General features: G+C 49.2%; 1 protein-coding gene across 1 annotated transcript in view; it reads left to right on the plus strand.

Moving 5' to 3' along the window:
* Positions 1 to 13,307, plus strand: part of CPAMD8 (C3 and PZP like alpha-2-macroglobulin domain containing 8) — a 70,064-nt gene that overhangs the window by 52,747 nt on the left and 4,010 nt on the right. Inside the window, exons 33-40 of the mRNA XM_060276488.1 lie at positions 772 to 927; positions 1,993 to 2,055; positions 2,980 to 3,215; positions 4,522 to 4,609; positions 4,766 to 4,840; positions 8,009 to 8,114; positions 8,196 to 8,306; positions 9,529 to 9,741. Of these exons, the coding sequence (XP_060132471.1) occupies positions 772 to 927; positions 1,993 to 2,055; positions 2,980 to 3,215; positions 4,522 to 4,609; positions 4,766 to 4,840; positions 8,009 to 8,114; positions 8,196 to 8,306; positions 9,529 to 9,741 (1,048 nt within the window). The remainder of the gene's footprint in view (positions 1 to 771; positions 928 to 1,992; positions 2,056 to 2,979; positions 3,216 to 4,521; positions 4,610 to 4,765; positions 4,841 to 8,008; positions 8,115 to 8,195; positions 8,307 to 9,528; positions 9,742 to 13,307) is intronic.

Genomic DNA, 13,307 nt, shown 5'->3' on the forward strand with positions numbered 1-13,307 from the left:
TTGTGGAAAGGCTTGTTTGCCTGTTTGATACTGATTGACTACTTTCTCTAATTTTGATTGATTTGTGTGTGTGTGTGTGTGTGTGTGTGTGTGTGTGTGTGTGACTCCATGACATATTTTCTGTTTAAGAATTGTGAAATAATGCGTGTTAACAAATGTTTTGCCCAAACATTATTGGCCGTGTGTTGCCTGCGGTGGTTTAGAGTTGCAAGGGGGTTAGGCTACTACTTGCCAAGGACTGGAAGACCCAAGACATACCAACTATAGACGATTGGCAGATGAAGATGATTGCTGAACTGACGGGGAGACTCCGCGATCAGGAAGAAGAGATGGCGGAAGAAGATTGGAAGAAATTTAAAATATATTTGGAAAAAATATTGCAATATTTAAGATTCCTTAGGGAAGTAGATATCGGCTCTCGGTGTAAATGTAGGGTGTTAAGTCTTCCTTTTAGAAGGTTTCAGTGAAAAAATTGTTTTAGAAGTCATTTTCCGAAATTGCCAAAGATGATTAGAAATGAAATTCAGATGGAGGGGATTGAGGGAAGTTCACATAATGATGTTAAATGGAACTTAGTATGATATTGTAAGAAATACTTTTGTGTGGTTTGTTGCTTTGTTTTGTTTGTTTGTGTTTTCTTTTTCTATCAAATGAGTAAGAATTATTATTCTTTTTTTTAAAAAAAAAGAGTTGCAAGGGGGTTGGGCTAGATGGCTTCTGGGGGTCCCTGCTAACTCTGCGGTTCTTTGATTCTTCCCTCCCTGCCAACAGGACACCTGCGTGGCCCTCCAAGCGCTGGCCGAATATGCCATCCTGTCGTACGTGGGGGGCTTCAACCTCACCATCTCTCTGGCCTCCACCAATTTGGACTACCAGGAGACCTTTGAGCTCAACCAGGGCAACAAGAAGCTGCTGCAAACGGCCAGGGTATAAAAAAGGGGTTTCCCACCTCGGGGGGGGGGGGTAGAAGGGGCTCTGGGCCACTGGAAACCCTGCGGGGCGCCCGGTCTCCGCTCCAGGTAGAAAGAAGATTCCACCTAAACATTAGGAAGAACTTCCTGACAGTAAGAGCTGTTCGGCAGTGGAATTTGCTGCCAAGGAGTGTGGTGGAGTCTCCTCCTTTGGAGGTCTTTAAGCAGAGGCTTGACAGCCATCTGTCAAGAATGCTTTGATGGTGTTTCCTGCTTGGCAGGGGGTTGGACTGGATGGCCCTTGTGGTCTCTTCCAACTCTACGATTCTATGATTTCTGCTCTGGTCAGACCTCACCTGGAGTACTGTGTCCAGTTCTGGGCACCACAGTTCAAGAAGGATACTGACAAGCTGGAACGTGTCCAGAGGAGGGCATCCAAAATGGTCAAAGGCCTGGAAACAATGCCTTATGAGGAACGGCTTAGGGAGCTGGGTATGTTTAGCCTGGAGAAGAGAAGGTTAAGGGGTGATATGATAGCCATGTTCAAATATATCAAAGGATGTCATATAGAGGAGGGAGAAAGGTTGTTTTCTGCTGCTCCAGAGAAGCGGACACGGAGCAATGGATTCAAGCTACAAGAAAGAAGATTCCACCTCAACATTAGGAATAACTTCCTGACAGTAAGAGCTGTTCGGCAGTGGAATTTGCTACCAAGGAGTGTGGTGGAGTCTCCTTCTTTGGGGGTCTTTAAGCAGAGGCTTGACAGGCATATGTCAAGAATGCTTTGATGGTGTTTCCTGCTTGGCAGGGAGTTGGACTGGATGGCCCTTGTGGTCTCTTCCAACTCTAGGATTCTATGATTCTATGATTCCAGGGTTTGCAGAAAAGGGCAGAGGGACTGCGGCTCAGTGGTTAGATCCGCACGGTCCCGGGTTCGTTTTCTGCCACCGCCAAACAGAGCTGCGAAAGACGTCCTTCCAGACATGAGTCCCTGCTGCTGCTGCTGCTGCTGCTGCTGCCGGCCCGTGTGGGCAATACTGAGCTTTATGCTGGCTAAACTCTGTCCCGCTTTCCTCGACAGATCCCTTCGCTCCCCACAGGGCTGTTTGTGAGTGCCAAGGGAGACGGCTGCTGCCTCCTGCAGGTGAGGGTCTCGGGGTCTGCTGTTGGGGGGGTGGCGGTTCCTGGGCTGGGCCTCATTCTGTATCTTACCCCCCAAAAAAATCAGAACCCCTGGGGAGCTGCTGCCAGCGAGTGCAGACAATGCACACCTGGATGGAGCAAGGGCGTGAGGCTCCGATTTAATTCAGCCCTTTCCGGAGAACGATGAGGACTAGCCCCTTGCTCTGTTTTCAGTGAGGACGCCTGCGTGGAGTGCAGAAGGGCCCCAGGTGCAATATCCCAACTGTGGAGTTGGCAGAGGACCCCGCTCTGAGTTTGAAACCCCAGGGAGCTGCTTCTGCCCGCCCGAGTCGGCAACATGCAGCCCGGTGGTCTGACTCCGTGCGAAGCAGCTTCCTGTTTACTTTTTTTTCATTTTTAAAATAATTTTGATTAGTTCTCAGTTACAAAAGTCCGAAATATGCCTCATTGTATCTGTATTGAACCACAATACCAAATCAAACATCCATTAATCAAATATCCAATTGTATAAATTTGGTGGCTAGAATGACAGGTTTAATCTTTTTTTTTTTTAAAAAAAAACTGCTTCCAAAGTCCTATTTAACTCAGCCGTATTCCGGTCATAATAACGATCCCTTATTCAACAGCTGCAATATTTATAACTTCTATTTGTATTCACATATGCAATAATTTATTAGTGAAGATCTATATCCTTTCGCCGGCAACTTCCCCTTTTAATGGGCTTCTCTGCTCTTTCACAAGGACTAGAAACTTAACTTTTTGAATGGAGAGGGCTTGGAAGCTTGCCTTTTTAAGGGAAAGGCGTTTGCTTGGCATGCAGAAGGGCCCAGGCTCAGTCCCCAAGGAGGTGGTGGTGGTGGCCTGAAACCCCCGCTGCTGCCGACCCGTGCGGGTAGCACTGAGCCCTGCCCGGTTCCGTTTCCAGATCGACGTGGCCTTCAACGTCCCAGACCCTGTGGCCAAGCCGTCCTTCCAGCTGCTGGTCAACCTGCAGGAGCCCAAGCTGAAGAGGCACCGGAGGGCCCCCCCGCGGCCCCCCAAGCCCGGCCCCCCGGAGGAGACCTCCCAGCGCAGGCCTGACCAGGCGCTGGGGGACGATGACGACCCAGCTGCCGACCAGGACCAACAGGAGTACCGGGTGATGGTGGAAGCCTGCATGAGGTGAGCTCGGGACGGGGGGGCTCAGGGAGGGGGGCTCAACAAGGGGCGGGGGGCTCAGGGAGGGAGGCTCAACGAGAGGCGGGGGGCTCAGGGAGGGGGCTCAACGAGGGGCGGGGGGCTCAGGGAGGGAGGCTCAACGAGAGGCGGGGGGCTCAGGGAGGGGGCTCAACGAGGGGCGGGGGAATCAGGGAGGGAGGCTCAACGAGAGGCGGGGGGCTTAGCGGGGGGCTCGGAGCTCAGAGCTTGGGGCTTGGGGCAGGGGCTCAGCAGGGCGCTGACGGCGCTGGCCTACCTTGCAGGGGGGAGAGGGAGGTGCTGCCAGGGCCGGGAGGAGGAGGAAGAGGGGGGAACCTCCTTCTCTTCCTCCACCGCCAGCCGGGCATGGGGGGGCCACAACCATCTGCGGGGCTGGGGGGGTTCAGTCCCCACAAACCACGAAGGACCCATAACTCCCCACCCTAGATTCCTACGTAGTTCACACACACACACACACACATGTTTCTTTGCGGACGCCTTATTATTCTGCGTGGCTCTTAATTTGCCTTTAAACCTGGGATCTTCAGATAAAGGCTGGTATATCAATTGCAATAATAATGATAATGATAATATAATGATAATAGGAACACAGCGATCCGTTTTTTATTAGCGCAAGGGCCGTGTTGTGGTCCGAGTCTGCGAAATGCTTAGCAGCGCCCCCTCATTCCTTTCCTCCCCACCTTAGGGGGGGGGTGAGAGGGCCATAGGAAAGGGCCGCTGTAGCTCAGCGGCAGAACACCTGCTTGGCATGCAGAAGGGCAGAACATCCGCTTGGCATGCAGAAGGCCGGAACACCTGCTTGGCATGCAGAAGGGCCCCAAGAGTAACCCCCAGCAGCATCTCCCAGCAAAACGTATTTCATGGAACGGCCAAATTGGGAGGGACCTTGTGGGGCCATCTAGCCTGACCCCCCCTGCAATGCAGGAACACGCAGCTGTCCCCTACGGGAATCGAACCTGCGACCTCAGCAGTTTCAGCACCAGGCTCTGAGTGACATAAACCCTGGAGCGCCGTTGCTGCCAACCAGTGTTGGCAACAGAGCAGTGGTCTCCCTTGGTAAACGGCAGCTGCCTAGGCAAATCAGCATTTTTTAAAATAACCATGAGGACTAGGATCTTAATTTTTAGAGGAAGGCTGGGAGAGAGACACAGCCTTCCTGGGCTAGTTGGACTTGGTTGAAGGCGGCTCCCTCATGCCCACGAAATCCTTTCTTCCTTCTCTTCTCCACTCGACCTCCCGACCTGCGGACCCCCGGGTGCCTTTGGGGCAGGTGGCTGCATTTGGGGTCTTCCAACATGGCCGTCCTGGAGGTGCCCCTCTTCTCGGGCTTCCGAGCCGACCTGGAAAGTCTGGAACAGGTAAGTGCCCGACCCGGCTGCGCACCCCAGCTGTGCATCTCTACTCTGCACGAAAGGGGTCCGGGGTCATCTAGCTCAACCCCAGGCAATGCATTTGGGCAAGGGGGGGCAGACTCACCCACCAGGTCCAGCTGACCCCTTTTCTGCCTCTCCCAGCTCCTCTCGAACAAGCAGATAGGCCTGAAACGCTACGAGGTAGACGGCCGGAAAGTCCTCTTCTATTTCGACGAGGTGAGTCCGCGAGGCAGGGGAGCCACCACTCGGAAGGCCCTGCCGGAAGCGGGGAAAATCCTGGGGTGGGGTCATGGGGGTGGGTGGCCCCCTTTTGGAGGAAATGGGGAATTCGGGGGGCTGCCCCCCCCTAGAGGAGAGGGCTTAAATTGACATTTAGCCGGGGGGCACGAGTTTATGCCAACCCAGCTAATATTTTAAGTTGGCTGCATCTTCAAATAATTCTCCATCCCCAGGCTGTGTCCACAGCCCCCAGGCTGCAATATATCACCAGCAAAACATCACGCTATACCAATATGTCACAATATCTGAAATAAGGCATTGGCTGTCTTCACAGTCCCCCTCCTCCCATATTGTGATTTTTATTTTATTTTTGCATATGTCACAATTCGCAATATGTCAAAATTTACAAAATCAATGGACTCGAAACCAGTTCTGGATGATCTATCACCCGCCCCCCCAACACATATTGTGATTCACGATATCATGATAAAACGGCCCTTGGGACCTCACCCAGTCGCCAGATGTATTCAACATCTTTATCAATGACTTGGATGATGGGCTTGAGGGCATCCTGAGCAAGTTTGCAGATGACACCCAATTGGGAGGGGTGGCTAACACCCCAGAGGACAGGATCACACTTCAGAATGACCTTAACAGATTAGACAACTGGGCCAAAGCAAACAAGATGAATTTTAACAAGGAGAAATGTAAAGTACTACACTTGGGCAAAAAAAAAGAAAGGCACAAATACAGGATGGGAGACACCTGGCTTGAGAGCAGTACATGTGAAAAGGATCTAGGAGTCTTGGTAGACCACAAACTTGACATGAGTCAACAGTGTGATGAAGCAGCTAAAAAAGCCAATGCAATTCTGGGCTGCATCAATAGGAGTATAGCATCTAGATCAAGGGAAGTAATAGTACCACTGTATTCTGCTCGGGTCAGACCTCACCTGGAGTACTGTGTCCAGTTCTGGGCACCACAGTTCAAGAAGGATACTGATAAGCTGGAACGTGTCCAGAAGAGGGCAACCAAAATGGTCAAAGGCCTGGAAACGATGCCTTACGACAGGGGTGTCAAACTCAAATTCATCGGGGGCCGCATCAGCAGTTTGGTCACCCTCAAAGGGCCGGTTGTATCTGTAGGACTATGTGTCCACTCTTTATTATCATAAATTATTGTCACTGCATTCAATTATTACTGTTTTTTGTAATAATGTAAGTAATAACTAGCTCTGAAAGCAGAAACATAGTCAGAGTAATGGCAAGTAGATATTTAAATATACAATTATTGTACAATTTATTGAAAAATGATTTTTGGTAACTGCACTGGGTGGTGGAGGCTCGCTAGGGTTTCATGCAGGACCTTTGCAGAGCTACTAGTACCTGGAGATGCTGGGGTCCTTCTGCATGCAGGACAGATGTTCTGCCAGTGAGCCACCACCCTTCACCAAAGGGACTGGCTGAGGTTGACTCACTGGAGCTGCTCTCCTGGTTCCAGGGTTTAAGGGCCAGAAGTATAAAGCAGCATCCTATGTTTCTGAGGAGAGGGAGGGGGAGAGGGAGGGAGGAAGGAAGCAAGGAAGGAAGAAAAGAGGGAGTGGGAGGGAGAGAGGAAGGAAGGAAGGAAAGAGGGGAGAGAAAGAAGAGTAGGAAATAAGAGAATAAAGAAGGAAAGAAAAAGAAAGAGGGAGAGAAGACGGAAAGGGAGAAAGAAGGAAGGAAGTAGAGAGGAAGAAAGATGGGAAGGACAGAAGGAAGAAAGGAAGGAAGGAAGTAAGGAGGAAAGAAAGAAAGAAAAGAGGGAGCAGAAGGGAGAGAGGAAGGAAAGAGGTGAGAGAAAGAAGAGTAGGAAAGAAGGAATAAAGAATGAAAGAAAAAGAAAGAGGGAGAGAAGACAGAGATAAAGAAGGAAGGAAGGAGAGGGAAAGAAAGAATAAGAACGAAAGAGAGGAAGAAAGAAAGGGAAGGGGGGGTGGCCGCCTTGATTCAGCGCCAGAAAAGAGCGCGAAGGGACCCAGGGGCAAAAAGCATTTCCCATGCAGCGTGAGGCAGTGGGTGTCCATTTTAGGAGAAGTGCGTAAAGCCTCAGAGTTGCACGTTCGTGAGGCTGAGCCGCTGCTGAGCTCACGTTCATGAGGCTGAGCCGCGGCAGGAGGAGGCGGAGGTGAGGCAAGAGGAGGAGGAGGAGGCGGCTACCCGGGTCGGTGCCCGGCAGCGCCGTGCGGAGAGTCCCGAGCCTCTGGGACGCAGCAGTGCTCTGTAGCACTTTGAATCCTCCTCCTCCTCCACGCGGCGCTGCTGGGTGCTTTGTCTGTGCTGCTGCTGCTGTGCTGCTGCAGCAGCCGTTTCCAGGCGCCGAGCCATGGCAGGAGGAGGAGGATTCAAAGTGCTACAGAGCACTGCTGCGTTGCAGAGGCTCTGGACTCTCCATGCGGCGTTGCCGGGCGCTGACCCGGCAAGCTGCCTCCTCCTTCTCCTGCTGTGGCTCAGGGCGCTCCACGCAGCGCTGCTCCGGCCGCCTTTCTATCCCCCCCCAGCCCCAGCTGTTTGTCGGCGCTTTGTCGGCGCGGCGCTTCAGCAGCAAGGTCCCGCTGCTGGGTCCCACTGGCTGGGGCGCTCGGCGGGCCACATGACGAGGTCTGGCGGGCCGGATTTGGCCCCCGAGCCTTGTGTTTGACACCCGTGCCTTACGAGGAACGGCTTAGGGAGCTGGGTCATAGGAAGCCTATTCAGCATAAGGGAAAATCCCTTTAAAAAAGGGATAACTTGGCAGCTATGAGCTGGGTATGTTTAGCCTGGAGAAGAGAAGGTTAAGGGGTGATATGATAGCCATGTTCAAATATATGAAAGGATGTCATATGGAGGAGGGAGAAAGATTGTTTTCTGCTGCTCCAGAGAAGCGGACACGGAGCAATGGATTCAAACTACAAAAAAGAAGATTCCACCTCAACATTAGGAAGAACTTCCTGACAGTAAGAGCTGTTCGGCAGTGGAATTTGCTGCCAAGGAGTGTGGCGGAGTCTCCTTCTTTGGCGGTCTTTAAGCAGAGGCTTGACGGCCATCTGTCAGGAATGCTTTGATGGTGTTTCCTGCTTGGCAGTGGGTTGGACTGGATGGCCCTTGTGGTCTCTTCCAACTCTACGATTCTATGATTCCTCCCCAGATCCCGAGCCTGTGCATGACCTGTGTCAAATTTGTGGCCTTCCGGGAATACGTCGTGGGGAAGACGGCCCCCGTCCCCATCAAAGTGTACGACTACTATGAACCAGGTTCGCCAGCCCCTTCCGTGCCCCCAACCCACCTGCCACTCGCAGCCCCCCTCTTCTGACCCGGCCTCTCGCCCCCCACAGCCTTCGAAGCCACCCGCTTCTACAACGTCAGCGAGAACAGCCCCCTGGCCCGGGAGCTCTGCGACGGCCCCCTCTGCAACGAGGTGGAGAGCGCCGCCAGCCACTGGGTCGGTGAGTCCCGAGGGCAGGTGGGCGGGTGGCTAGTCTCAGGGCGCAGCCCCCTCTCTGTGCCCCCCGCCGGGCTCAGAAACACCGCCCTGCCTTTTTCTCCTTAAAAAACCCCACAACGGCTTAGAAATCTCGGCAATAAAGGGCAGGCGTTGGGACGGCGCAAAAGGAAAGGGAGTGGGGAGGGCGGAGGAAAAAGGAAAGCTGGCCCAAGTTTGGCGGCGGGTCTTTGGCGGGGGGGGGGGTCACACGGCATCCGGAACAGGGCCAGATCAGAACGGTCGTATACATTGGTACCTTGGTTCTCAAATGCTTTGGTTCCCAAATTCCGAATACCCAGAAGTAAGCGTTCCGGTTTCCGATCGGTTTTTGGAAGCCGAACATCCGATGTGGCTGTCGGCTAATGTTTCTGGGGCGCCTGCACCAGTCAGAAGCTGTGCCTTGGTTTCCAAACAGACTTCAGAACGGACTTTGGAATGGATTAAGTTTGGCGCTTTGGTTTTCGCTCTTTATGCTACGTTTTTGGGGCTTTTTCGGTTCATTTGTTTTTGTGACTGTGCGGAACCCAGTTCAGCTGCTGATTGATTGATTGATTGTGCGGCTGCGGAAATGGATGAAAGCCAAGCCCCCCCCCCATCCAAACCATGACTGTCATCAGGGCAGGGAAGAAGAAAAACAAATTTTCATTTTTATCATCTACAATACAATACAATACTAAATACAATATTCATTTTATAGTACGGTGCATTGTCTATTGCTTTCGTTTTTATGGATCCGTGGTTTCGTTAGAGAGTAAAATTCATTTTAAATGGCTATTTTTAAAAGTCCGGAACGGATTAATCCGTTTTGCATGGCTTTCTATGAGAAAGCGCGCCTTGGTTTTTGGAACGCTTTGGTTTTGGAACGGAATTTCCGGAACGGATTAAGTTTGGGAACCGAGGGACCGCTGTATAGGAGGGAAGGTGATCTTGCGGGTGAACCTCCTTCCATGATTCTACACCAGATTTTTAGAAGACATCTGAAGGCAGCCCTGTTTAGGGAAGCTTTTAATGTTTAACAGACCATTGTATTTTAATATTTTTTTTGGAAGCTGCCCAGAGGGGCTGGGGAAACCCAGACAGATGGGCGGGGTATAAATAATAAATTATTATTATTATTATTATTATTATTATTATTATTATTATTATTATTATTACACCTGGAATGGGGGGGTTTCTCTGCCCAGGTTTTGTCCACACGGGGCTTTGCAACAGCCTCTTGGGCTGCCAGGAGGAAGGCTACTTTGAGCAGTGCCGGTGTTCGCGGGATTGCGGCTCCGACCGCGAACCCATCTGCGCCTCCGACGGCCTCGTCTACCCCAACCACTGCCAGATGGAAGTGGCCGCTTGCGGGAACGGCACTCGGATCGAGCAGGTCCCCATGGCCCAGTGCGCGGCCGGTAAGTCGTCCCCCCTTTCCGCCCCACCCTCCGCTCTTCGGGGACTGCTTCCGTCCTAACCGCGGCCGTTGCCCTAGGAATAAGTCACATTATGGAGAATGGGTTGGTGTAAATAGCAGCCTCGTGGTGGGCTGCACCGCTAAATCTTCTTATATTCTGATCATTCCTATACCATGTTTTTTCCCAAATACAGGTGAAACTCAGAAAATTAGAATATCGTCGAAAAGTGCATTTATTTCAGTAATGCAACTGATTATTTTAAATTTTTATTTTTTTTATTTTTTTTATTTTTTTTAAACATACTTTTTATTAATTTTACAAAATACAAAAAAAAAAAACGGTACATACATAAACACCTTTTCCACCTCCTTCCTACCCACCCACATGGGTCCCCCCTGCCACAGAAGTATCCCATGTATGTGAACAGTCAGAGATGGTCCATTTTATGCTTGGATTTCTGTCCTCCTCCCCCTCCCCTGACCCCAAAGCCCCCCCCTGCCACCAGGGAGCTCCAGCAAACCAGGGCAGTACGCAGGAGGCCATCCATCCAACCATCTATTGTCATACCAAAAAAAGAGAAAAAGAGAAATAGGAAAAAAGAGAAAAAAGAAAGGGCAAAAAAAGAGAAAAAAACAATACAAAACAGAAAATTTTTTCTTACATTCATAATTGTAAAACCATATTTTGTGGGCTTCCCCTCCCCCCCCTTCCCCGGTTTTCATCCCTTTTTTATCATCTGCAACAGTTTCTTACTTTATAAAAATACACCTTTGTATCTTATACAACTTATAAATCAATTGTTAACATTTTCATCTAATATTCAAATCACTGAAAAATCAAACTCCCATTTTATCTTCCCGTGCCTAATTTTTACTCCCTCTATAAGCCTCCATATTTTCACATTTTTCCAAAATCCATTCACTTTTAAAACTATAACTATTCTCAATTTAACCTTACATCCCCGATTACCGGCTCCACCCCCCCAATCCAGCAAATTCCATAATCAGCAGACCAGTTATAAACCTGTTAATCCATCCTTATAATCACAACATCACTTTCCCTTCACCCCACCCCCTGTTTACAGTCTTTTGCCATCCAGGCCACCATACGGGACCCCTGAATTTCTTCTCTTCTCTGCATATTTTTTCCTTCTTCCCTGTGGGCGTTCTGGAGTTCCAGTAATACCAATCGTGCCCCCCTCAAAGGCAGGGCACTCCATCCAACTTTTTGTAGAGTAAAGTCATCATTTTTTTCGTGGTGTGCTTCATTTTGTGTTGAATCATCACAGTCCTCATCTTCATCTTTTCCTTCCAAATCACAGTCACCATCATTGTCATTCTCACATTCATCTTTTTCAGTGTCAAAAGCTTCATCTTCTAAAAAATCATATTCTGCCATCACCATCTGAAATTGTTGCTGTAACTCTTGCCGTCGTGTCTCCTCTTGACATAACTCTATTCTTGTTTCCCACATTAAGGTCAAAACAGACCGCTGGAACTCAGGGGAACACTTTTTTGTTGACATAGTTCAATCCTGCCAAGGTCAAAACTTGTCACGTGGGGTGGAATATGATCACAGTTTATTTTCTCGACTCCATTTTAACAAACTGGCTGCATTCTTCAAGTCTTATTAACAATAAAGTTCGAACTCACATTTCACAAACATTTAAACCAAAAAAGAAATTCCACAAAGTCCAGAAATACAAAGTGAAATAAAAATTGACTTATAAATCCTGATCAACTCACTGGGTTGTCTGGGCTGCCGGCTCCCGAGGAAAAGAAAGGTTTTTCTTAGTCTTTACCTCTTGCTGCAGGGCACTCACAACCACAGTCTCTCTCCCCTTTCACCCTGCATCAAAGGGGAGATTCTCTTTGATGCCTTTGAGGGATCCTTTTGAATTGCAAATCTTCTGTTTACGGCTTCGGGTTTCTATTTACTGTCTCTTTTGTTGCCGTGGGGGGGGGGTGGCTTCCTCTTTTCTCCCCTCTCTCCCAGATCCAAATTGTTTTATAATCCAAATCGTGAGATTACTTACAGTCGTTTCCAATCGTTTTATTTTCGGAAGAATCCAGCGCTCTCCGCCTTCGGCTTGAAGCTTCTCCCTGCTAGAATAACGTTGCCGCTCAAAATGGCCCCCGCGACTTCTACCCTCCTCGCTCCGGAGCTCTTATTAGAGCTAGCCGAAGGGTTGGGGAGTCCGGATTGGGGCTGTGCCGAGCAAATTTGCCCCCGGGACGCCCTTCCCGAGGTTCTAAGGGGCGCAGCGTCGCTCTCGCTGCCCTCCCCACTCCTAGCAGGGACGGGCCGTCTCGGAGACGAGACGAAACCCCGCCGATCGGCGCTGGCGCTGAACCCGGAAGCCTCTATTTTTTTTTATTATTTTTTTTGGCCCAGTGCGCAGCCGGTAAGTCGTCCCCCCTTTCCGCCCCACCCTCCGCTCTTCCGGGACTGCTTCCGTCCTAACCGCGGCCGTTGCCCTAGGAATAAGTCACATTATGGAGAATGGGTTGGTGTAAATAGCAGCCTCGTGGTGGGCTGCACCGCTAAATCTTCTTATATTCTGATCATTCCTATACCATGTTTTTTCCCAAATACAGGTGAAACTCAGAAAATTAGAATATCGTCGAAAAGTGCATTTATTTCAGTAATGCAACTGATTATTTTTAATTTTTCTTTTAATTTTTACAAGTGCTTCCATTTGGAAATTCCACAGTAATAAAACAAATAGTTACAGTCATACAAAAATAAACATCGCTATGACATTTCATTAATGACATTCCATTTATAATTGACCCGCCTAACAACAAATAATTACAATGACAACAAATAAAGGCTTGACATATCTTGCTTTGCATGTCCTGCATCTATCTCATATATTGGTTTCCCCTTTTAAGTTGCGTTACTGAAATAAATGCACTTTTCGACGATATTCTGATTTTCAGAGTTTCACCTGTACATCTTGCACTTCGTTTTCCCCCAGTTATTACATCTTAACTTGATTTCTTAATCATAAGTGTTTGCTCAAATCCTGCTAGTGAGTCCAGTTCTTTATAATATTTCTGTACCGTGTTTCTCCAAAAATAAGCCATTGTGATAGGCAGTTTAACCTTGTAGGTTAAACTGTACCATACTTAATTTTTTTAAAATAAGACATCCCCTGAAAATAAGCCACCGTGGGTTTTTTTTTTAAGGAAAAATAAATATAAGACGGTGTCTTATTTTTGGAGAAACACGGTAGGTATTTCTTAAACAGTTCCCAGTCTTTATTTTTAAAGTCTCCATTTTCCTTGTCTCTGCGTTTTCCACTTAGTTTCTCAGTTTCCGCATATTCCATCTGTTTTATTTGCCATTCTTCTTTCGTTGGTGTCTATAATTTTTCCATTTTGGGGCTGCGGGTTCAATCCCCATAGGGGACAACTGCGAGTTCCTACGTTGCCGGGGGGGGGTCAGATTAGTTGACCCACAAGGCCCCTTCCGACTCCATGAAATGCCTCTTCCCCACCTCACCGGGAGACACTGCCAAAGGGGTTTTTTGCCTGGGGCCCTTCTGCATGCCAAGCAGCTGT

This window comes from Zootoca vivipara, chromosome 6, assembly GCF_963506605.1.
Source record: "Zootoca vivipara chromosome 6, rZooViv1.1, whole genome shotgun sequence".
NCBI lineage: Eukaryota > Metazoa > Chordata > Lepidosauria > Squamata > Lacertidae > Zootoca > Zootoca vivipara.